Here is a 25,179-nt window from a genome sequence, read left to right on the forward strand (position 1 = left end):
TCCCTTCAAATGTCCCTAACCTGCCCTCAAATAATATAGACCCTAGACTTGCCCCTATCATCAAAATGTTTTCAGACAGCTAAGCAGACCGTTAAGATCTCACCATTTTTACCAAGTTTAACTCACGCTTTCTTATGACACTGAACCAAAACCCTCACTACTTATTCCTGGCTGCCAAAAACTAACACTGCCCATCTACCATCAACTATAAGATGAGGGGTAATAGTGATTAAGATTGGAGTCAGAAGACCTGGATTCAAGTTCCAGTCCACTGATGCCTTCATAACAGTGGGAAAGCCGCTTCCACATCTGAGCCTGTTCTCCCATCTAAATAGGGATTGTGTTACTAGTTCTCTTGGAGTGGTAGTGTCAAATAGCACATCTGAAAGTATTTTATAAAGCTGCCGAAAATATAATTTATTATTATCAAGGCCAACAAAATCATTTGAGTATATCCCAAAATTACCAAATATTTTGAAAGACTGAAAAACCAGCCTAGATCTGCATCTGCCACTAAAGCCCAGAGTAAACTCTTAATGTGATCTTTCCAACTCTGAATTCCGTCCTGTCTTAGGGATGAATACGAGAATCCTCCTACTCAAAATCATTCACCAGGAATTGGAATAGTCTTAAACCGCCAATTTTGGTTCCCCAAAAACACTATTCTAGGAACTCCTTGATTCCAATTCCACAAGGGGCAGACCGTTTTACACTGGCTTCCAGTCCTGCCCTCCACACTCTCTTATCCACCTTGTTAGTCAGCGTCATTCCACAGCAGCCAAATTAGAGTCTTGTAGCCTACATTTTTTTCACCAAAGTATCTGCCAACTCTTGTTCAAACATACTTAATAAGAGATACAATTAGCATAATGTGGATGAAAAGCCTTAAAAAATAAGCTTCAGTGATTTGAAAATGAACGTATTTGTTCTTTGTAATTTTACTATCATAGCATTCCTATTTATAAGAAATCATAGTGCAGGCAAGAAACCTCACATTAAAATATTTACAGTTTTCTGTCAAGCTGATTACATTTATCACAGGAAATTGTTTCTTATAAAGACATATTTCTAAACAGATGTATCATTACTAGAAAATAAATCTTTATTTCAATGTCAACATAGTACATACTTCAGAAGAGTTCATCCATTTTATCCACTAAAGATTGTTCTGAGCTGCATAAAACTGCCTGGTCTTAAAGTTACCTTACCTGCTGAAGGTGTTGCTCTTATTACTTCAACTCCTTCTGGAAGATCAAGAGGTTGGCTATATACCAGTCTAGAACTCAGAATAAGTTTACTAGCAGTCTGAAGATTGGCAATTGATGCAGAATGTGGCATAGGGCTCACAATGGGAGAGGTTTCTGGAGAAGAGTCTACATTCTTCTGTCCGGGGACTGAAAGTAGACTCTCTGATGAAATACCTTCTGAAGCTTTAGCTTTGAAAATAAATTACAAAATTATGAAATATATTACTATCATCACTATATACATGAAGCAAAATAAACTTTATCATTTAAAAACATAATTTCTTAAAAGTACTTTAGAAACAAGGTTACTTTTCAGACTTTGCTTAGTTACCTTGTTAATTTTTTTTTTATTTTACTTTTTACTCTTACTCTTTCTTAGCCATTTGCAATACAGGGACACTGTCTGGGAAAATCACAACATGTAAGAGCTAGAAAAAAACACATTAAGTTATCTAGTCCAATGTTCTCAACCTTTCAAATACATCAAAAGCTTGAGGAACTTGTTAAGATAAAGATCCCGGGGCCTAACCAGAGAGACACTGATTCAGTTGTTTTGGGGTCAATTCCAGAAATCCGCATTAATAAGCACCTTAGGTGTTGCTGAAACAGATGAGTCATGAATCAAACTGAGAAATAACAAGGTTCTGCCTCACTTAACAGATGAAAAAATTTAAACTCGGAGAACTTAATGATTTTCCTAAGGTCATATAATTAGTTGTGGCAAAGAAGACACTAAAATAACAGCCTCTTAACAATTAAGTATTGAAACAAGATAATGATTTCAAGAATACAAAAAATAAAAGTTCCAAACAAATTTAAGATAACATTAGTTGACTGCCTTTGTATTGGTCTTAATCTTCCTCCAAAGAGTTTCCAGCTTTCATACTAGAATGGAGTGTAACTCTCTAAGCAGATTTAGTTACCTGTGCTTCTGCTACACGTGAGGGCTACTTTATATTACATTTATTTATTTGTGTGTCTGTCTTCCCCCATTAGACTATGGGCAAGGATGATGTCTTATCACTTTGTACATCTCAAGAAGCACCAGAATACCAATAGATAATAATCAACCCCCTTTTGCTTCTGGTGGATATTAAATGTGTCAATCTAATGGCCAACCACTCAATAAGAAATATAAAAACATCTTCATTTTATGATTACAAACTTGAGACAGTAGTGAGAAGAGATAAGTACTACTCCTGGATCTATCATTAGCTACATATGTTTCCTTAACAAGACACCTCACTATCTCTGGCTATTTTCTCATCTGAAAATAAGGATGAACTGTATCATTTCTCTTCCTGTAAACTAGGCAATTTTCTTATATCTCATGCTAAGAAAGAAAATAAGAGCAGGAAAAAAGCAAAGCCTTCAGAGCCAGAGACCTGATTTTGAAACTTGGTTCTGTGACAAGCTAGATGGGGCACTTGGTCAAGTTACTTAATATTCCACTAGTAAGTGAGGATAACATCTGTCTCACATATATAAAGCACTTATCTCAGTGCCTGGCACCTACCTAGTAGTTACTCAACATGCTCTATCCCAATCTACATTTAAGCCTCTCATTTCATCCTCAGCCAGGATTTTCAACACACTGATAAACTCAAGTATTAGCTATGAATGGCAATATACATCCACTATGATAAACTTGCTAGGAATGTTAGAAAGAAAAGATAAGTGCTTTCTTTCACAGTTAAAGAGAGCATATTATTTGTTTGACTCTACTGTACTCTTACTGTTTGTGATCATATAGTGCTGTCACAAAATGGCAAGCAAGCAGCTCTACACTAGCTCTGGCTTTAGGGGAACAGCGGTGGGACCCGTCCCTCATAGGTAGTGGGGTCAGAAGGTATCACATCCTTTCCTACCACAAGGATCTGTTACTATCTCTATTACTCTTTGAAACCATTGCTGGCTCTGTGCCCAACTCTAGAGAATACTATATTCTCTGGTGGGTTAAGAATTCTCTTCCTGATGAGCTGGTTTTAGAACCCTCTACTCTTACATTTCCGTGAAACAACATGTAATGCCAAGAATTAATTGCAAAGGTTTAGAAAGAATTTTTGGATTCCTTCTGCCTCAAGAAGATCAGGTTCAGCTAAGCACAGGTAAAAGAGTTCTATCAAATCATTTGGCTTTTCTAATGCCAGTTCATGACTCAGTTAAAACTGCTATTTACATAGTTATCTAACAATTTGAATTAGAAAGAGAAAAAATATATACATATTAGTTCCCTGTATTAAAATTTTGAATATATATAAAATCAGTTAAATTATATAATTATGAGAAAGAATAAAATCTTTTAGTAACTCAAATATTTTGAGTTAAGTAATTTAAAGGTGGTTCAGTTTGATATAGCTATCTGTACAGTTCTTCATTTTAAGAATTGTATCTTAGAAAGTAAGTTTATTTTAAAAAGAAAGATCCATGATGAATTTCTTTGCTTCATACTGTAGATTTTCTACTTCATTAAGAAATTAATATGAATGTGTATAGCGAAAGCATGGCTGAAATGATTTTTTTAATCAATGTTGCATTTCCTAATATGCCACCAAAACAGTTCTGCTTATGAGCTTCACATGCTCAATGACATTTTCTAAACAGCAAATCTGCTTCTCTTAGTGATACTAAAGCTAACATACACTGTATCAGAAGGCGTTATGTATTAATCAACAGGAAAGTACAATATTAATTCTATAGCAAAACTAATTTATAGAGACATAGTAACTAGAACAGTCATAAAAACATTTTAAGAAGTATTAATGAAAAAATAAATCAATCAAGCTTTTTTTATATGTTTAATGTGCCCATATGTTTTTAGATTTGTTTCATTAATGATTTATGACCTTGCTATTAAAAATATAGCATATACATACTTCAATTCACCAATTCAATTTATAGTTCACTAGATCTTCATTTTAAAAAACTAAGCAACTTAAAGCATATTCCATAAAATGAATTTATTTCACATTATATCTACATAAAAATTATAATTACTTACCTAAACATGGTTGTACAGATTTAAGATGAAGGTGCCACATATGGAGAATAGAGTAATTATTGCTGTCCTTTTCAATTACTACTAGAAAGAACTTTTCTGAAAATGGTGGTGGGCGATATCCTATTGCTCAAAGGAAAAGGATATTTAAGTTAATATGTTTCTATAAGGTTAAAAGAAAAGACACTTTTAAAAAACATCTCTTGATATGCATAGAAGTTGGGAGGGAGAAGGCAGAACAGACATTTAGGAGTTTTATATAATTTTTGTGCCAAAAGTTAGGTAGCTATCAAAAACTAATGTGGCCACGTCTAAAGTACACAAAAGCCAATATGAAGGGACATCAATTGGTCAAAGATGGGACAATTTGAGCATCAGAGGATAAAAATGAATACAATTTATTAAAACACACTAACTATATTAAAAAAACACGAGTTCATAAAAATAAAAGAGAGAGGGCATATAAGACAAAAAGGAAAGGAGGCACAAGAAGAAATGGAAGGAGAAGAGAAAGACAGGGAAGAGACAGAGAGCAAGAGAGGGAGGGAGAGTACATGAGCGAAGCCAGGCTCAATGGTTGCCCCTCAAAGTAACCGGAGCACTAACTCCTTATTTGAAAAATAAGCAATTAAAAGGAAAAATTTTTTAAAAATTTATCCTACTTTTCCCATATAAAAACAGCATTTAAAGTCGTGGGGAGAGGGGCACTGGTAGTGGTGCAGAAGATACATTTTAGAAATTTTATGCATTTTTTATGAAAAGACGTGACTTGGGGACATAATTTTCCATGTTCTTCATATATGTAAATTGTACTCTTCGTATATGAAAATGAGATCTACACAGGAAAACAAAAATTTTCCTTAAAAATGAAAATTCATAATGACAACTCATTATCAATGAGCAGTGCTAGGGCTCAAACTGTGATTTCTAAATCCCATTCCCCATCAAAAGGAAGAGTTTGGTGGGATGACTCCATTCTTGCAAAGGAAGTCTACAAGATGAGCCTGGGATATCTAGTAGAGCATGAAAGAAAGTAAACTATCAAGACTAAGGAGGTTGTTTCGAAAGGACTCAGAAGACCAACTTGAAAGGATCCTCACTAGCCTACTATAGGACAATGTGAGTATTAAAAAGAATGACTGTAAACGAATTGAAACATGTTAAGAACATAAACATCCATAAGTAGTATGAGTACTTTTCTGTATGTATATTATTCTTCAATAAAGAGTTTTTATTACTGGGTTCATAATGATACCCAAAAGGAAAAGAAAGGCAAACAACAACAACAAATTCATCATAACCACTGGGGTAACTTGGGCACAAACTTCTCCCTCTGACATAGTCAAAGGGAAAGAACTAAGCACTTACCCTACCTTTCCTAAAAATAACTCTATTTCAAAGTAGCCAAATAGTTCCAGTTGATAAGGAAAAGCTTTTCTTTACAAACGCTTTCCAGCTAACATAAAAGAGAACTGATAAAATTAGAAAGTCATAATTTTGTAATTCTTAATGAAATAATTGAAAGTAACACTATCAATGGAAGATTGCTGGCAAATTTTACATTGGAGCCACTACCTGAATATTCTGACTCTTAGTTAGCATCACTAAAAATGAGACATCCTAACATGTTCTTTCTGGTGTGATACAGATGAAATCCATAGCATCACCTAGAAAGCTGAACCTGTATCTAATCAAGTCTACATAGCTAAATTGCACTTTACAAGACAAAGTTAAATGCCATCATAAGTAACTAGTCAAAGAAATTTCTATAAAATAACTTCTAAAACAACTCAGGGGCATAGTGACAGCATAAAGAGGGATCACTTTAGATTCAAAGACTCTTAATAAATAATGAAACACAATATGTGGACTTTAAATATGGATCCAAACAAATAAAAAACCCCAACATTTTTTAAACAATTGAATGAAATCAATATGGACTAGTTATTACACAATTCTGAGGAATTTCGTTGTTTTATTAATATTATAATAGCATACATGTAAGAAAGCCATTTTTAGAAACGTATATGGAAGTATGCAGGAGTGAAACAACATGACGGCTGGATTTTCTTTAAAACATTTCAGGAAAAAAGGAAAAGAAAATAGAGTAAAGTAAATGAGACAAAAATCTTAAAATTTCAATCTAAGTTATAGGCGTAGGAGGGTTAATGTAACTATGTACTCCACTTTTCTCTATAAGTGGTATTTTTAAAAATTAAGAGTAATTAATTTCATACACATTTATACATTATTTAATACATATCAAGTCCTTTAAAAAAATAGCTATAAAATTAGAATATCAGAAAAAACTGTACACAAAAAACTAAAGGAAAATCAAGAAAGGCGTTGGAAAAATCTTTTGGCCTGATTTTGCAGTGACATAAAGAAATATCAAAAGATGGAAATAAAAAAATATTTTTAAATGCAAGTTTTTCCATTAAAATATTATAAATAAACATACCAACTTGATATAGGCATTGTTTTCTAGTAGGTTGGCATGTATTTACTGTTACAAGTAGCATGATAAATGATAGCTAACTTTGTTGGAAAGCGTATAAAAGGTTAACCCAGATAAAGGTGAAATACTAAGGAAAAGCAAATTTTAAGTCTATAAGGTAGTATTGTTATAATAGTGAAATAAAACTGAACATGACAACTGAATAACTTATAAAAAAGAAAAGTTCTGATATATGAAGAAAGATCCATAAAGGGGGAAAAAAATTTACTAGTCTGAGGGGTGAAAAAATGTTTGAGCTAAGCCTCATAGAAGACAGGCAGTCATTCTCATTTGCCACTAAAGAAAAGAAAATTATCTGTACAAATTAATTAAAAATACTTTCCTTAAATGACTATACATAATTCTGTGATAAAAGCTATACTAAGAAAATCAAGTATGTCCATCTAGATACTTACACTCTATAACCAAATGAGATAAAGTATCTGGAAACCCTTTTAAACTAAAAAGTGTTCATCACAGAAAATGAATTATTAAAATACAATGTGTCCTTCCTACTTTCAAATAGAAAGTATTCTATTCAATATGTTCTATGTTCAAATAGAACATGGTAACTTTATAATTACAAATTTATACCTTCTAAAGGGAACATTTTAAGCTAAATACGCAAGTTTAAACATCATATGGTTTGTTCTTGAACGGTCTAATGGAGAACTACTTACTTTCCTTCACTAAAAGAAAAAAGAAATAAAACACTTCAGAGGAGAAAACTTTAAGATGATACCTTAAATTCACAGCATACCTGAAGTTTCTAAGAGACCATACAACATATCTTACCACTCTATATTCAACAACAGTATGTACCAATTTATTATTATTTTTTGAACTTACACTAAAATTAATTAGCTTGTTTAATTAATTAATAAGATACCACAGGGAACTTATTACCATTCAGAACAATTTTAAAGTTAAACAATTAAAATTAATTTTTGAAACAATTAAACTAGGTTTCATAAATAACATTTCTTGACAAAAGTCTATGTTGCCAATGAAACTCTTTCAAAATGTTAATTTCAGCAACATGCCTTCTAAATCTACAAACAAGCAATTCTGATAGAACTGGTATATTTACTAAAAATTATGACAGTGATGACACTAGATATAAAGATCTATACTCTGAAAAAATTTAGGAAGCCTTTTTTTAAGATGAAGGTAAGCAAACTCAAGACTATTTTTTTAAATTACCTTGTGATGGCTGAAAAAATACTTCTGTTTCCTTTTTCTCCAGATCTTCTTTATGTGGTTTATATCCTATAATGAAGTCTTCTTGAAACACATGAAGCAATTGTGTATTTGAGCCACACTACAAGTATGAAAAAAATGAAGAGTTCTTTATTTTTGAAATTCCCTGTCTTTCACACACCACTGCCCCAATAATACTAATGTAGAAGAAATAAATCGCTCTAACAATTTCTATTCTTTATCTACTGACTCATTGGAAAGGAAAAAGTACAGAAAACAAAAAAAATCGTTACAACTACCTGGGCAGAGAAAAATACTTTCAAAGATGCTACAGCCAATAGCAAAACTGAGGAGCTCTAACAAAAACAAATCAACAGGTATGCTTCTTAAAAAAAAAAAAAAGAAAGAAAAAAATCCCAAATAACAAAACATAATTAACCTGCACCACTCTGAGCTCAAAAGTATCAGGTCTCATGCCTGGCTGGAGAAGGCTAAGCTAACTATGTAAGTCACATTAGTACAGGACTCCTTTAGTTTTCCTAATTACACTTCAAAAAAAAAGAAAAACTAGAAAGGGCGTCAAAATATTCCGAATAAATTTGTCTGGTGGGAATGATGACGGATCCTATAACAGCCAGTGGGGATGTCACATCTCTGAAGAAATGTACTTATACGTAACTAGGATTTCGAGAAAGATGGATGAAACATCACTGTCAGTTGCTATGCTACATGACCATGTTTTTAGACCAGAGAAGAGTAAAGACCATTATGGTACAAACAGCAAATTAGAATCACAAAAGTGAACAGAAATTCATGGAAAGGCTAGATCCAAACAAAAGCTTATTATGGAAGTGTGTCAGGACAATTAGATGGAGATGGTTGTGCCACAGATTTCAAGGTAGAAATAGAAAAAAATCTTTTCACATTCAAGTATAAAAGATCACCTCCCCCAGGGAAAAATAAATAAAAGGGAAGGGTGCCGTCTTCATGGACACAGAAATCGTAGAGCACACTGGGTACAAACCTAGAATGAGTTTTAAATTTTATCATTTATTAAAAGCCTAAGTCATTTATCAGTGCTTGCAGTTTACCAGCCCTTGTGTTAAAGACAGCCACTACAAGGAGGGAAAATATCATGAGCATGTAGTGACAGTGAAAAGCACAATGCTAATGAATATCACCAATTCACAATATTTAATTTAATATTTACTATATTAATAGCCTGTGATAAAGAGTAAAGAAGGGGCTAAAGTGGGGGATGAATTTAACACCCCCAGTCCATTAGAAATTAAGATGTCTACAGAAATGAAGCCAATCTACTCTTCTCCCATGTCCCTACAGAGTAGAAAAAGGACATTTCAGGTTTAATTTGTAAACAAGGCATGGCACTTAGGATAGAAAAGTTAAGGCATTAGTAATTTGAGTCTGGCAGCCACAGTTCTGTTGCCAAGAACTGGTAATTTCTCTACATTGGGGGAAATTATTACATTTTCCCCAAAAGAATGTGCAAGGCACCATGGAAAAATAATGACATAACTCTATATTTGTTTCTAAATATGGCTGGCTCTTTCTTCATTTCCTTGTTTGAAAATGTTGGTAACTTCCTCACTAATCTTTTTCTATATTTGGAATGAATATATTAGTTCTATCTCTTTAGTCCATAAACATGATCCTGAAGAAACAAATATCCTGAGAGCTAGAATGCATTTCCTAAGCAGTAGCTGGGAAAGAACAATGGCTACACAACAGACCTGTGATTAGAAAGTAAACGTATACTTTGATCCTATTTTCATCTTGCATTTAATGGACCTCATAGAAATATTTACGATTTAGCCAAACAAAGCAAACACTCTAAAGATAAAGTCACCCTCTACTGAGATGAAGTGAGTCATGATATAAAAAGGGAAACCTCAAAGCAAGCATCCATGCAGCTGTACTATATTTTCTTTATGACTTCCCTGAGTCAAATAATCTTTAAACAAGAAAATACGGCTAACAATACAATTCAACTGGAAAAGAATAATTCCTAAATCATTAGATTTTTCACTACAAGAATCAAGAAGAGTTGACTGTATTTAGTATCAAACAAGAGAATTATTTGGGAATGAAATATATCATAGGCATATAAAGTACTCTAGGATAAAGTATATTAATATCACCAATTCAAAAGCATGTTTTTACTTGGTTGGTTATTGCATCCAGTTCAATAATGCAGCCAGGTCGAGCAGTAGACTGTTGGCTCACAATGTTAAATACTTCTCCAATAAGTTTCTGGAAACAAAAAACACGTAATGTTAATGATCAACAACTTATGAATCTACTGAAAAGACGACACAGCGTCTCAGACATTAAAGGCCCCTTCAAATTCACTGATTGAAAATGGCAAAACAGTCAAAGAAACATTCCAACCTTTGTACTCATTCTTATTCTCATTTTTAAAATTAACTAAGCAGTTGGAAAAATCTATAGTGTCTTCATAAATAGTATATAACTTCCAGGCATCTAGTTCTTTTAACATGTCTTCATTTTGCAACCTTAAAGCTCCAGACAGACATTTTGATAATATTATTGAAGAGTTTGCTTTCATTAATGCCAGAAAAGTAAAATTATAATGAATTCTGTTTTTGGTATAAATTAAATATTTAAACTTAAAATAATGTCAGTTTTAATATACTTACTTTCAATTTGCAATACTTTTCAACTACTTTAATGTTGTGGGGGGGGGGGAATTAACCATTAAAAACATACAGAAAGCTATAATTATAGGGCAAACTTTCTCCTTTTACCTCAGGTTCCCATATGGTTGATCACGGCACTGTTGGATCCTGTCTTTTCTAAAATGTTGGCATTTTGTTCACCATGGAATTTTTGCATAATTTTGATTGTTTAAAATAGTGCATTAAAATAGTATTTATCTTAATTACTGTTGTTTGACACTTCCTTTAGTTTTTTACCGGCGGTGAGTGCCTCACTCACCCTAATTCCAGTCCATCTGGAAGAAATATGTCACTAGGTCTAATCTCACAAAACTGGCTTGGCCTTAACCAAGTGGCTCTTCACCTGGAAGCAGTTGGCTTAACAGAACAGTAGAATGCCTACTGGAATTACAGCACCAGCTGGGAGACAATGCCCTATATTGTGGAGTGCTGTCCTCCAAGCTGCAGTATATACCTTAAACTAATGGTAAGATGCCATTTCTTCCACAGCTAGGTCTGCGAATCGAAGGGTACAGGTAGGAGTAACCCCTCTCCCTATTTCACCTAATAACCCACCTATAGAATTTTTTATTCCTGTCCCCACAGTCTTGGGCTTGATGTGTCTAGAGAGTACTAATACTCAAAAAACAAATACTTTTGTCTGGGAAAATAGAGTTCCATTATATTGGAAGCTGAGACTGTCCCTTGACTATTCTGAACTCATGCTATTCAACCAACATGCACAGAAGAATGACTGGTCAGTATAATTGATCTGGTTACTACAAAATGAGAACAAGAAAGACTGTGCCTGAAACCCAAGAAATTCTTGGTACTGTCATAATCTATTAAAAAAAGGGGGGGGGGGGAACTGATGGGAAACAGCAGCAACTCAAAAAAGACAGGAGCTGGATCATATGGGAATGTTTGGGCCACTCCACCATGTTTAAAAAGAAAAAGGAAAGAAAGAAAAAAGAGACCCAAGGTACTGATAAAAGTGTAAGGGAATGTGGAATTTGGTGACGAAAGAAGGCTATGATTATTGGATGTTAGATTTGTGACTACCTATAGACACAGGGGCTAGGACAGCTCTCCTTTATGTTAATTGTTTCTTTTCTTCCTGATTTCCTTGCTGCACTTTCCTTGCTGCACTGATGGTACAACAACTACAATTTAGGTTCCAAGTGGGATTATGAGTGAATTGGCACCATTACACAATGATACAATACCAAATGGGAATCTGCCCCTGTATTGGAGATCAAAGTTTCTTCATCTAAAGAACAGGAACAGATGCTAATGGGCAAAAAGAGTGGACTTTGCTGGCTATTCTTTATTTGCATCTAAACTTTGATCCATTCTCCACCCTGATCTGCCTTGTTCTGTGTCCCCAAGAGGCTGACTTCTGGACTGTATCACCTAGCTTCTAGGCCCTCTCCAGTTTCAGGATGAATTCAGTCAACGGGAGCAGTGGACAGAGGAAATCTCGGAATTCCTTATAGCATGAGGTCCTGCAAGTCAAAATGGCTCAAGGGAGTCTGGAGGCTCAAGAGACTTTGGAGGTTCCTCTAATCAGAAACAGTCTCAGAGACATAAAGGAAAAACTGAGGGTTGCTAGATGGGGGTGGGGGTGGGGATAAGGAGGAAGGTGAAGGGATTAGAAAGCACAATTGGTAACCACAAGATTGCCACGGGGATATGAAAGTCAGATTGGGGAACGTAATCAATAATATTATAAAGATTTTGAAGGGTATCCAATGGACACTTGTCTTATTAGGGAGACCACCTCAGGGATGATGTAGATGCCTGATCACTACACTGAACACCTGAAGCTGAAGCGAAACAATAATGAATGTCAACTATAATTTAATATATATATATTCACAAGAAGTGGAGTACGGCATAAGGAATAGAGACAGTGGAAATGTAATGGCTGTGTGCGATGTCAGAGGGGTAGTAGATGGGGGGAGAGGGGTTATCACTTTGTGAGGGGTATAAATGATAAATGTCTAACTATTACATTGTTTTGTACACCAGAAACTAATAAAAACAAATAATAAATAAATAAACAAACACATATATATTATCTTACAGCTCTGTAGTTCAGAAGTCTGACATGGGTCTCACTTGACCAAAATTGAGGTGTCAGTAGAGCTGCCTTCCATTCTAGAGGCTCTAGGGGGAGTCTGTTTCCTTTTCCTTTCCAGCTGCTACAGGCTATCTACATTCCTTGGCTCATGGCCCCTTTTCTCTATCTTCAAACGCAGCAACATCATCTCTCTGATCATTCTTTTGTCACATCTCTCTCAGACCATAGCTGGAAAAGGCTCTCTGCTTCAAGGACTTGTGATTAGACTGAGTCCAGGATAATCTCCACATTTCAAAGTCCTTAATTCACTCACGTCTGCAAAGTCTCTTTTGCCACGTGAAGTCAATTAGTCACAGGTTCTGGGGATAAGCACAGACATCTGGGGCGAGAAGAGGAACATTATTCTGCCTACCAGGGTGATAATGGCTTCATCCGGTTGCTGGACTCTGAGAGCTTTACTATTATTCCTTGTGGGTTAACCATGTGCTCACCTCTGTAAGGAGTCCTTTCACAAAACTCTCCTCAGTTCAACCTTTCTGGGTGTGATCTGTTTCCCACGTAGGTCCTGAATGACACAGCAACTAAGTCACTAGATTCCTGGCTGTCTCTCTGCAGCTACCAACTGCACTGCATCCCACTCATTAGCCACTTTACTGCCCAGTCCCAAAATTTTCAGTGGCCCTCAATCTACCTCTTGATCCACAGAAAATTCAAATCTTTTCAGCTGTTTCTCATGAAATTTTTTAAAAGTTAGCTTCTTTCAGCATCTACTAAAAATCTCATTTGAGGAAGAAGACAGCATGTGACAACTTCCTGCTACATTTCAACTCACAATCAGTGTGGGAAGTAACTGGGAGAACTGCTGCTGACTTACAAGAAAACAAAAAAGATAAGCAGAGAAAATGGAACTTGACAGAAAGCAACTGCGTTCTCTTAAAAATTTAAGATCAACAATAAGGGCAAGGCTACATTTTAGAAAGACAAAAATCTCGGAATTCCTTATAGCATGAGGCTCTGAAAGTTAAAATGACTCAAGGGAGACTTTGGAGGTTCCTGACTATGCAACTGCTAATATAAATGATGAGGAAAAAATGTTGGTTACTATAGTGGGTTAAACAATGTCACCTCAAAGTTCATGTCCACCAAGACTCTCAGAATGTAACCTTGTTTAGAAATAGGGTGTTTACAGATTAATCAATTTTAAGATAAGGTCATATGGGATTGGGGTGGATGCCAAATCCAATGACGGGTGTCCTAAGAAGAAGAGAAGATGGCTATGGGAAGACAGAAGCAGAGACTAGAGTGTTACAGCTTCAAGTCTCGGATCAATGTAATTCACTACGTGAACCAAAACTAAAGGAAAAAATTACATATCATATCAATTGATACAGAAAAAGCACTTGACAAAATTCAATACCTAACTTTAAAAACTGTGAACAAAATAGAAACAGAGCTGAACTGCCTCAACATGATAAAAAGCCTCTACAAAAACCCTATGGCTAACATTCTACTTCATGGTGAAAAACTGAATGCTTTCCCTCTAAAATTAAGAAAAAGGCAAAGACGTCCAATCTCACCACTCTTATGCAACATAGTGCTGGAAGCTCTAGTCAGTGCAATAAGATAAGGAATAAAGATAAAAGGCATAAGTATTGTAAAAGAAGAGATAAAACTATTCCTATTTACACATGATTGTCTACGTAGAAAATCCCAAGAAATCCACAAGAAAAAACTACAGCATGTGAGTTCAGAAAGGCTGCAGGATACAAAATAAACATATAAAAATAAAGTATATTTCTAAATTCTGGCAATGAACACATGCACAGTGAGATTAAAATATATTACCATCTTAAATTGCTAAAAAAAAATTTAGGTCTAAACCTAATAAAACATGTACAGGAGTTGTATGCTAAAAACTACATAAGGAGACGGGGTTAAATGAAAGGGTAGTATTATTAGGTGTTTACATTACATTTGAAGTGATATACTATTATTTGAAAATCAATTGTATTAGGTTAAAGATGTATATTATAAACCCTAGATGAACCACTAAAAACAAAAACAAAGGGAGTAGCTAAAAGAGAAGCGTGAGAAAAAACTGAATCAAAAAAGAGCGAAAAAGAGGGAAAGTGGAAAAAAGAACAGATGGGACAAATAGGGAAAAAATAGCCAGATGGTAGCCTTAAACACAATTACAGTGATAATGACATTAAAAGTCAATGCTCCCCACCCCAGGTGGCGCCTAATTTCCCTTCTCCCTTGATTGCGGGCTGTGCATAGTGGAATATGATGACTTCTTTCCAAAGAACAAATCATGACAGGGTAGGAAAAAGGAAGGTAACTTTACAGCGGAGAAACTTGGCAAACACTACTTTGGACCAATGATCAAGGTTACCATCACCAGTGATAAGTCATGCTGATAGCATGTAATCAACATATAATGTGATGAGAAGGCTACTTCACATCTGTGTTATTCTTCCCCCGAACTCATAAATCCAGGCTAACCATGAAAAAAAATAGCAGACAAACCCAAATCGAAAGAAAATTCTGTAAAATACTGACCAATACTACTTAAAACTGCCCAAGTCATGAAAAAGAAAACTGATAAAAACTAAGAAAATTTCACAGCTCAGAGAAGACTATGGAGACATGATGGCTAAACATAATGTTTTCTGGATGAGATCCTGGAACACAAAAAAGACCAGTCTGAGTGGAAAAATCAGTTAACTCTTAATAAAGTCTGGAATTTAATTAATTATATCATACCAATGATGGTGTCTCTGATGTGACAAATGTATTCTGGTAATGTAAGATGCTAACAACAGGGGAAACTGGCTGTGAGGTATTCTGGGAACCCGATTTATTTGGAACTTTTCTGTGAATCTAAAACTATTCTAAAATTAAAAGTTTATTTAAAAATTAACTTAGGCATTGAATAAATTATTGTTTTCAGAGTACAGAGGTAAAGGAAAAGATAAGATCATTAACAGAAGCTGATGATTTAATGTTAATAAAGTCCAAAGAATAAAAAACTCAATTTCTACTTTTTCGCTCATCTTCCATTTTAAGAATTTAGCTTACAAAAGTAGAAAGAACCAAAACTTTTCTACAGTGAGTGTTACTTTTTCACTTTTAAAAAAATGGAAAATTTAAGAAAAAAGTACATTGCCAAGGAGGAAGTAGAATCCCAGGATAAATAAATTCCAAGAATGTGTCTAACTGCTCTAAATGGATTTATATTTTCTGGAAAAATAATGCCCAGGTTAGGGAAATTTTGTAAATGAGATCAATGTACAACAGAGGATATTTTCTGAGAAATCCTGGGGAATGCCATAGCCAAAAGACTAAAAACAGGCAAATGTTCCAATTTTCAAAAAAGAAAACAAGAAGAGCTTGATGTCTATTTAGTACAACGTTTTAGTCATCAGGAGACATCAGGGTACATACATTCAACCTACTATATATTACTCATAGCATACATATTTGACTTCCTTTTTTTGACTGCAGAAGATTTGGCAGACAGAAGATTTGGCAAAGTACATAACAAGCTGTCTCACAGAAATCCTTAACACAAGCTGGAGAAATATTCCAGACAATAAAAATGGAGAAAGATTTTAAATGTGTACTACTAGGCTTTTTCTTCACTTCTGTCCTGTTTAATATTTTAATAATTGATTTAGATGAAGATGTAGATACACTATTCATCAAATAGGCTGGTCCTATATGTCATAAAACAGTAACAAATAACAGAATCTGGATTCAAAAATATACTAAAAAGTTGTACTGTTAAGTTGAGCTTAGCAAGATGAAATGTAAGAGGGAAAATAGGCTTACATTTGGGCCCCAAACTCAAATACAGAATGGCTTACTGGCAGAAAAAAAAACAAAATTAACTTTGCAATATTTAGTGAGAGTCAGCTCAGAATGAATCAATTACATAGAAAGACTATGGTGTTACTGCCAAAACATAGTAATAACTGATGAGAGAGGCCGTAATACTTCTTTCTGTATTCTAGTGATCTTACAATGCCCAGAGGGGTACAGACAAACTGAAACCTGCTAAGAAGAGTAATCAGGGTCAAACGTAAAACAGAGAAATTTATGGGCAGGGGGCAGCAGGTCTGGCCTGAAGAAAAAAGGTTCAAGGGTTACCAGATAGTTATTTTCAAATATCTGAGGTGCTGTCATGTGCAAGGAGTCCTAGACTTATTCTAAATGGAACTAAGACTAACAAATAAAATTTAAGGAATACAAATTTAATTTCGATAACATAGTGAGGGTAACTCAAAGACAGAATAAGCTGCCTTTAGAGTTGACTTTCTCTCCTTGGATGCCAGATGACAAATTGGTAGGAATGTGGTAAAGGAGAATAAAACATCAGATGGCTGGTTAGACTAGGTGACCTTTAAGTATCTTCCAACTCTATTGGTTTTCTCACGGTTTCTGGAACAAGTCTTATTTATAAATGTACTTTCCTATATCCATACTTACTTTCAGGTCACTCTCTCACTCAGACAAAGGCAAAGGATCTGTCTTTCTAAATCTTATCCGTTCATCACAAACAAACCCAAATACTGTCCTTAACAGAGACTTCTATGCCTACCCTAAACTGGTATTTCTCTTCACTGAATTATGAAATACTTTTAGTGCCATCTGTTTGACAATTAATTACATACCACCCTCAGATACCTCTTCTTCTGTCTTAAACTGTTATTTAACTTTTTATTAATAATTTCTCTCCTCAACTAAATTAAAAGCTCCTTAAAGGGGCACAAAATAGCCACTCAACAATAGTCTTTAGTTTTCAAAATTGGAAATAATTTTATTAGAAGAGTTGTTTCATAAAGAGGCATGTTTTTATAGGTAAATAGAAAATTCACAATTCAAGTCTGGATATTAACTAATATATATGACTTCTAGTTCAGATATAGAACCAGAATGATATACTGCCATCCACTGACAACATATTCTAACTATAACATTTTTTTAAAGTAGTGAATTCAGCTCAGAAAAGTTCAAATTTTCTAACATAAACAGACTTTGGTAAAGCTGCCTAAAACCTTTTTTGGAAAAAAACAAAACTGATGTATTACAGAATTGTACTATGTAACTTCACTAATAATTGTCACCCCAATAAACTTTAATCAAAAACAAACAAATTATGATATTTTATAAAAAGAAAAATTCGTTTAAATGTAAAATGTATTATGTGTGTGTGAGATGTGTAGACTGTAATTTTGATTCATGAACCTCAACACAAATTAAAAAAAATAAATTTGTCATATAGAGCCCAGGACATATGTTCACTCCCTAAACACCAAATAACAAAGATCCTAGACAAATAAAAGAGAATTCTTTATCATCTTAACTATATTAATAAAGATTAGTGAATACTTACCGAAGATTCTGGATCTGACAATTCATCCAATAATTTCCTTGCATCTACCACAGCTTGATAGAGTCTCAGATTTTTGCCATCAGAAGCAACAAAGCAAGCACTTGCAGAATTGCAATATGTGCCTGAAAAAGTAAATACCTGGCATTAAAATGTAGCTTATTTTTATTATTGGCTGAAGTATGAGAAACAAATATTCACTTCGCTTTTTAGGCATAACCATGGTCAAGAGTCAGAATTAAACAGACATAACTGGATACAAAATTATTAGCAAAAAATTTAAGAGAAAATAGGAAAGGGAAAAGTTAAAAACAAACTTCTAAAAATTCTAAACATAAGTCTGGTGCCTACATTCTGAACACTCATTTAAAATCCTCCTAATAATGACAAACATAAACCATTTTGTGGACAAAAAATAATAGTTTAAAGCTTTTACTAAGTTCACAATTAAAATGAACACTTACCAAGACAATAGCTGGGAATGAGAGTTGGAAGCCAAGCTACATTAGAGAAGGCAGAAGTATGTAAAGAGTTAATTCGAGCCAATTCTGATACTCCTCCAGTGTATGACAAAGGTCCTATTGGGTCTACACGCCATAGAATAAGTTCACTGTAGATTGCATTTGGGTCATGAAAAGTACGCGTGGCAGCATTTCTAAGAGGTTGTTTCAAGGAACCTTTTGTATGTTTTACAGGATCCATTAATCTATTTAATTTATTGTCTGAGTCCCACTGACAATCTGATTCAGGAGTCAACAAAGCATTATGATGAGATGATGTCAGTAACAGTGGTAAAACTGAATGACATGCCAGGTCATTGAGGTGAAATCGATGACCACAATATCTAAATTTGTGAGATACGGTTAGAACAGTAGTAAAGGCAGACTTATCTGCAAAAGTGACTGCCCACTGATTTAAAGAACCATCTATGTGTTTAGAGACCATCATTACAGTGGGAGATAGAATGTTCATATTTGTACTGTGTGATCTATAGTGTGGCTGTGATCTGTGAGGACTGCCTGCAGCCATCATTTCTTGGTGTAACGGAGTGGGGTGAGAATCTTTCGTAGCATTTATGCAGGCATACATCATGATATTTTTACTAAGAGAGCTTGCATCACCAGAAGGAAATGCAACAGGAATCCGAGAAGAAAAAGAAACCTGAAAAACACAATTGTATGATTCAGTATAAGTAGTCTGCCTCCTCTCACAGTCTTCCAAAAATAGTTCTATTTTCAAAATGCCAAATCTCAGCTTCCTAGCAAAAAGTATCATTTTCAACCTTTTATGTTCTAATCCTTTTCCTGTATTTATGTAACATCGCACCGCTATTCATAGCCTAAGAGAAGACTGAAGAAAAAAAGTTTGAAGTGTCTTGTCTGTACATAAAAGTGACCACAACCACAAATCTAAAGTTCAAAAAGATAACAGATAAAGGTAGCTAGATTTAGTTAATAAACTGGGGCGGGGGGTGGGAGAGCGCATTCTAAATCACATCATGCGGTAAGCTTTTTCGCTTTATTCAAAATATTGCAAAAAAATCAAAACACCTATTCAAATATTTAGTATCACATTCCAAAGCCAAATTCATTTTACTATAAATTAACCAGGTTTGTAAAATTTGTGGTTACTGATCCCCTTTGGGAACAAGAATAAATATTTTATCAGTTGCTTATCAAAATCTTTGAGTAATTCTAAAAACCTGCTAAACGTGCATAGCATGTTTCCTTCTATATATGTGTGTGTACGTATACATATATGTAATATATGATGTAATAATTGCTTTATCAATAAAATATACCTGGACTTGTCTAAATATTCCAGGATTATATTCATCCAAATACTTTATGTGCCACACTAGAAAGGTACCATCTACAGGGTGTATAGTAAAAAGCATGTCAGGATTCTTATTCCATTCCGTTAGCAGCATTTCAATCTTCCGATCAAGCAGGATGGTAGGCAGTGGCATTGATATACTAGGTCGTGAATAGGATCTAGGACTTCCCTCTCGTTCTCCATCTTCATGTTCTGATGATCCTGTACCTGCCTCAGATTCTCTGTCCAGGGATAACTCTGAATCAGAAAATAAATTTATCAATACATACTAATAATACTATAAAAATTCACTGACATACTAGACTGTAAATTAAACAGCATACCATCTTTATAAACTATACATCCCTTTTACAATTTATGGTCAGGTAAAAAAAACAAAAGAAGGAAACTTTTCTGGTCTGAACTCAAATTTCTTACTTTTAGATAAAATCAAAATTTCATTCACACTATCATTATTATTACCATTAGCAAAGCCTGTTCCCCCCAAAAGTATATGGCTTCCAAAGTAATGCAGTACTCAAACCAATATGTTATAACAAAGCATACAGAGTTAAATGATAGATGGTTCATAGTAAATAGTCAGTATTTGCAGAATAAATGGAAAAGTTCAAAGGAAAGAGAGCAAGAAGGATTACAAACTAAAAGTGACACCACAAAAACTTGTGTCCTTGAAAAACAAAAATCTGAACACAGGATACCAACCATGGTCTAGTTTCATATGTAAACCCCTCTCCTTTTCCTCCTGTGAGCGCTCCTCATCTTCTCCATCTGCATCGTCAATTTCATGATCTACCTGCTTTTCAGAAAGTTTGCGTAATTGCTGCATAAATATTTCAGTAGATGACGTAAAATGAAATTCCTTGTTGTTTAACCAGTGAACTACAAAGCCCCCATTTCCATCATCAATGTTAAATACAGTGCCAACCAAGACATTTGGAATATCTGTGAAAACAAAAAAGATAAGATTTCAAGACAAATTTTTTAACTCCTTTAAAAATATTACAAATGCTTAGAAAGACCAGTTCTGTACTTACACAGAAAAAGTGCTAACAACAAGTCAAAGTAACTACAGCAGGATTTGTAAAAACTTTAATTGAATTTAATGATAAATGTAAATATTAAGAACTAATGGTGTAGACTTATATGGAATTAAATTACTAATTTAAAAACCAACTACACCAAATGTATGAACTTTTATTGAACCTGATTTGGGAATGGGGGAACAGAAAGATAAACAAAAAGCTACTATAAAAGACATTGAGTCAAAAGTTTTTGAGACAACTGGAAAAATTTTTGAGACAACTGGAAAAATTTAACTATGAACTGTATTAGAGACTATGAAATTCTAATTTTATTCGGTGTAATAATGATATTGTGTGATTATGTGAAAGAATTTCCTTACCCTTAGGAGATACTTGCTAAAATATGTAAGGGTGATGTGCTATGATATGCGTAACTTTGCAAAGATTAAGAAAAACTTTTACACACCATGCCCACATACATATATACATACGTATGTGTATATTCAGAGAGAATAAAGAAACTGTGGCAAAGTGATAGCAATTGTTGAATCAAAATAGAGGAACTGCATATTCTCTGTACTATTCTTCCAACTTTCTTGAATATTTGAAAACATTCCTCAAAACTTGGGAGAAAATAATGACAAGAAAAAACACAGGAAGGCAGGCAAACTTCTAACTACTGCAGGTTTTCTCCATTTGGGTTAACTAAAATTCATGATATAGATTAATTAGTTTGTGTAAAACAGTATAACTCAAAAAATTAATTTCCTTAATCCCAATTTATATTATAAATAATCTATTCAACAGAAAGAAAAAATAAAACTTTGTCCTCTGTAAAAATCTGTGAAAATCTAAAGATAAAATACACAGAATATTCTAGTAATCTTCTATTAATAAATATCAGTGTTAAATAAAGCTCCAAGTTGTTCTTTCTTTCCAATTCCTGGATGGCAGTCCTGGTTTTCCAATAAAAATGAAACATCACATGAAAGAGGATTTATAAATTAACAACCCCATTAAACAGTACAACCCCATTAAACAGTACCTGTGTAGTATTCTTGCTAAAAATGTTTAACCTAAGTCTTATCATGAACAAATATTCAGCCTGCAAGCATTCTAAGAGATAACTGAGAGATCATTGTTTTGCCACTGAGAGACTATTTTGGACAACTGAAAAGGCAGAGGGACTGTTCAAGATTAAAGGAATTTAAAGAGAAGTGACAATCACATGCATAAAAAAAGAATCTATACTTTAATATGAACTATATATTAGAATGATATTATTTTATCTATGCTCCTTGCATGTGATAACAGTATTGGGGTTAGGGAGGCAACTCTTCTTTATATTAGAAGACACATTTTGAAATACTATGTAATGTAGTAAAATATTTAGGGGATGAAATATAATGTTGGTGACAACTTTACTTTCAAATGGCTAAGTCAAAAATAAAGGAGGAGGGAATAACAACATACATATGGGCAGAAGAGGAAGAATAAAAGCGTACATGATAAGATATTAACTGGTGAGTCTGAGTCTGTGCAAAGGATATAAAGGTATTTGCTGTGCTATACTTTCAACTTTACTGTAGGTTCAAAATATTTTCCCCCAAAAAAAGGTGAAGAAGAAAAGTCCTACAATACAAAAGTATTTGCATTTGCATCAATTTGGTCAACCTAAATGCTGTATTTACATATAGCATGTATAACACAAATCCATGATGTTAAATATTTTTTCAAAATGATGAATGCCGTCCTTACACTCAAACTATATGATAGAACACCCCTCCACAGGGAACAATCCTGTGATCCTATTCCAATTTGACAGAATAGTGTATACAGTTAATAGTGAAGCTTTTTAATATGTGTTGAATTTACTGCATACTATCACTAATTGCATATTGTTTAAAGTTAGATCTTCATCACAGTCAATAATTCAAGATTAGGTTCTTTCAAAAAGTTAAAAATTTGTAAAAATCTAAAACCACCAACATTTTGAAAACAAGTTAATATTATAAAGACCATCTTAGAATACACTTTAGATTTTAGATCAGAAAGGATAACAGGCAAAATAACATTTCATCTACTAGCACAGCACTGTCCAATAGAAATATAATGCAAACCACAAATGCAAGGTACAGTTAATTTTCATTTTAGTAGACACATTATAAAAGGTAAGAAGAAACAGGTGAACTTAATTTTAATATTTTAATTGATCCAATATATGTAAAATATTATCATTTCAACATGTAATCAATATTAAATAAAATTATTGAGAAATCTTACAATCTTCTGTTGTACTAAGTCTTAGAAATTTGGTGTGTATTTTTTAGCATATCTCAATTTGGACTAGCCACATTTCAAGTACTCAAACAGTCACATGCGGTTAAGGGCTACCATATTGGACAGCACGTATCTAGAGCCACTGCCGCAATGGGGAGAGGCATCCGAAAGATCATCCTTTTGGAATTTTATTTACTGAATATCACCTTTTTATAAACAAGCAATTAAAAATAAAATCCTCCGCACGCTGAAGCAATAGACTTCCCTCTCAATAAAACATGACTATATATAACTACAGTTCTACCTACAATGTAATATGAAATTTATAGGCCTTCTGGTTTTCATACAAAAAGAAAACAATGCCTTAAATAGAAGCTTTTAAATATAATTTTGCCAACACTGAACTTGCCTAAAAATACTTCTCAACCACATGAGGAAAGAACAAAAAGAAAATATCAAAGTCAGAAGAAAAAATATCTTTCCCTAAGAGTAGGACAAGAAAATCTATGGGAGTAGGAAACAAGATATGCTGAAATATAATAAAAACCATGTAAAAATATAGTTAGCTAAAGATATAAAGAACAGTTGAGAAGAATAACAGTGAAAATATAAAAGGGAGGGAAATCACACTAATTAACCAGGCTGCCATCACTTGTGTCCCCAAGTTCAACTAAAGCTCAATTTACTCGGAACCCTTGCTATATTCTAGACAAAGGTGTTCAAAAATACTTATCTGAAGTTATTCCCTGAGAATCATATAGTCTATAGTTAAGAAAAGGTACCTTATATTCCTACTCCAATCAAGAAGTATTTTAAAAGAAAACATGGAACATTAACATAAAATAAAGAATAGGTTATAAAAGTAGTCCCACTTTTCTATTTATTTACTTTATTTCAGTGTATTCATAGAGAGAAAAATTTACTATCCTTTACCTGTGGCAGGATTGATGCTTGCTGCAATGTGAAAATGGCACAGTGCATTTGCATGGTGGGAAATGTGCCTTTGAACTTCATGCGTTGCCATCTGGTCATGCATTAATTCGGTGTGAGTTACAAGAACAGAAGACCTCCTTTGTCCTTTTCTTAAATTTTTCAAATGGTGTATTGTCTAAAATAAAAAAGTAATTGCTAAATCCAACTCTTGAAAGTCTAACAGGTCTCAATCGAAGTACTTTTGACTTTAAGGATTTTATGATTCTTCTCTCTGCAAAACCTGATCATTTTACATGAAAGTCTCTTAACAACACTAGAACAATTCTGAATACATCCTCCATCATTCTTGAATATTTTATAGTTCAAGGTGGAGTAGTTGCTCAAAAATACTTGTTCATATTATCTACAGAAACCTCTATTAAGATTAGGAGTTCAAAGTCTAGTTCTTTCAGAATATCCCAGTACTGAGATGAAACTAACTAGTTATAACAGAAGAAAAAAAAATTCCAGAATTTTCCTATCAGGAAGAATATTTCTCTCCAAAATTCTCACTTAGAACTAAATAGTCAGCCAAATATTCAAATATATGATCTCTATTATAAAGAAGAAAAGAGGGTACAAACATACAGAATAACAAGGGGAATCCACTTAGATAAGAGTGGCCAGGAAAGACCTCATAAAAGTGTTGACCAATGGGATTTGTTTAAATTGAGATATATCTGTATGATAAAAATTCTCTACTAGCACACTCGATCACCTGAACTATTCTGACACAGGGCCCCATCACTCAGCATGATTTTTTCTCCACACCATAACCCTGCCACATAATACTCCTTTATTCTGTCACTTAACTCACCCCCTAACACCATGCTTTGTAATAACTTCACGTTCTTTTCCTTTGTTCCTCACCTCCAATCAAGTAAAAATGTAGCATCCTCTCAATTCTTCCTCCATTAAAGTAACATATCTGGTCCTTCCTTTTAATTTCCACA

The 25,179-nt window shown here is 33.9% G+C and overlaps 1 protein-coding gene across 8 annotated transcripts in view; it reads right to left on the reverse strand.

Annotated features, from left to right (window-relative positions):
• Nucleotides 1-25,179, reverse strand: part of DMXL2 (Dmx like 2) — a 123,273-nt gene that overhangs the window by 45,603 nt on the left and 52,491 nt on the right. For 4 of the 8 annotated variants that reach the window (XM_088797207.1, XM_088797203.1, XM_088797206.1 and 1 more), the window contains exons 9-17: nucleotides 24,188-24,362; nucleotides 20,655-20,894; nucleotides 19,918-20,189; nucleotides 18,581-19,277; nucleotides 18,120-18,241; nucleotides 10,124-10,213; nucleotides 7,946-8,063; nucleotides 4,249-4,368; nucleotides 1,209-1,436 (exon numbers count right to left, since the gene is read on the reverse strand). In XM_088797207.1, coding sequence (XP_088653333.1) covers nucleotides 1,209-1,436; nucleotides 4,249-4,368; nucleotides 7,946-8,063; nucleotides 10,124-10,213; nucleotides 18,120-18,241; nucleotides 18,581-19,277; nucleotides 19,918-20,189; nucleotides 20,655-20,894; nucleotides 24,188-24,362 — 2,062 coding nt within the window. Of the gene's footprint in view, nucleotides 1-1,208; nucleotides 1,437-4,248; nucleotides 4,375-7,945; nucleotides 8,064-10,123; nucleotides 10,214-18,119; nucleotides 18,242-18,580; nucleotides 19,278-19,917; nucleotides 20,190-20,654; nucleotides 20,895-24,187; nucleotides 24,363-25,179 lie in introns of all 8 variants that reach the window. The other 4 variants (XM_088797205.1, XM_088797201.1, XM_088797204.1 and 1 more) reach the window with 1 other exon arrangement.

Source organism: Rhinolophus sinicus, chromosome 3 (genome assembly GCF_057876585.1).
Source record: "Rhinolophus sinicus isolate RSI-liver-muscle chromosome 3, RSI-T2T, whole genome shotgun sequence".
Lineage (NCBI taxonomy): Eukaryota > Metazoa > Chordata > Mammalia > Chiroptera > Rhinolophidae > Rhinolophus > Rhinolophus sinicus.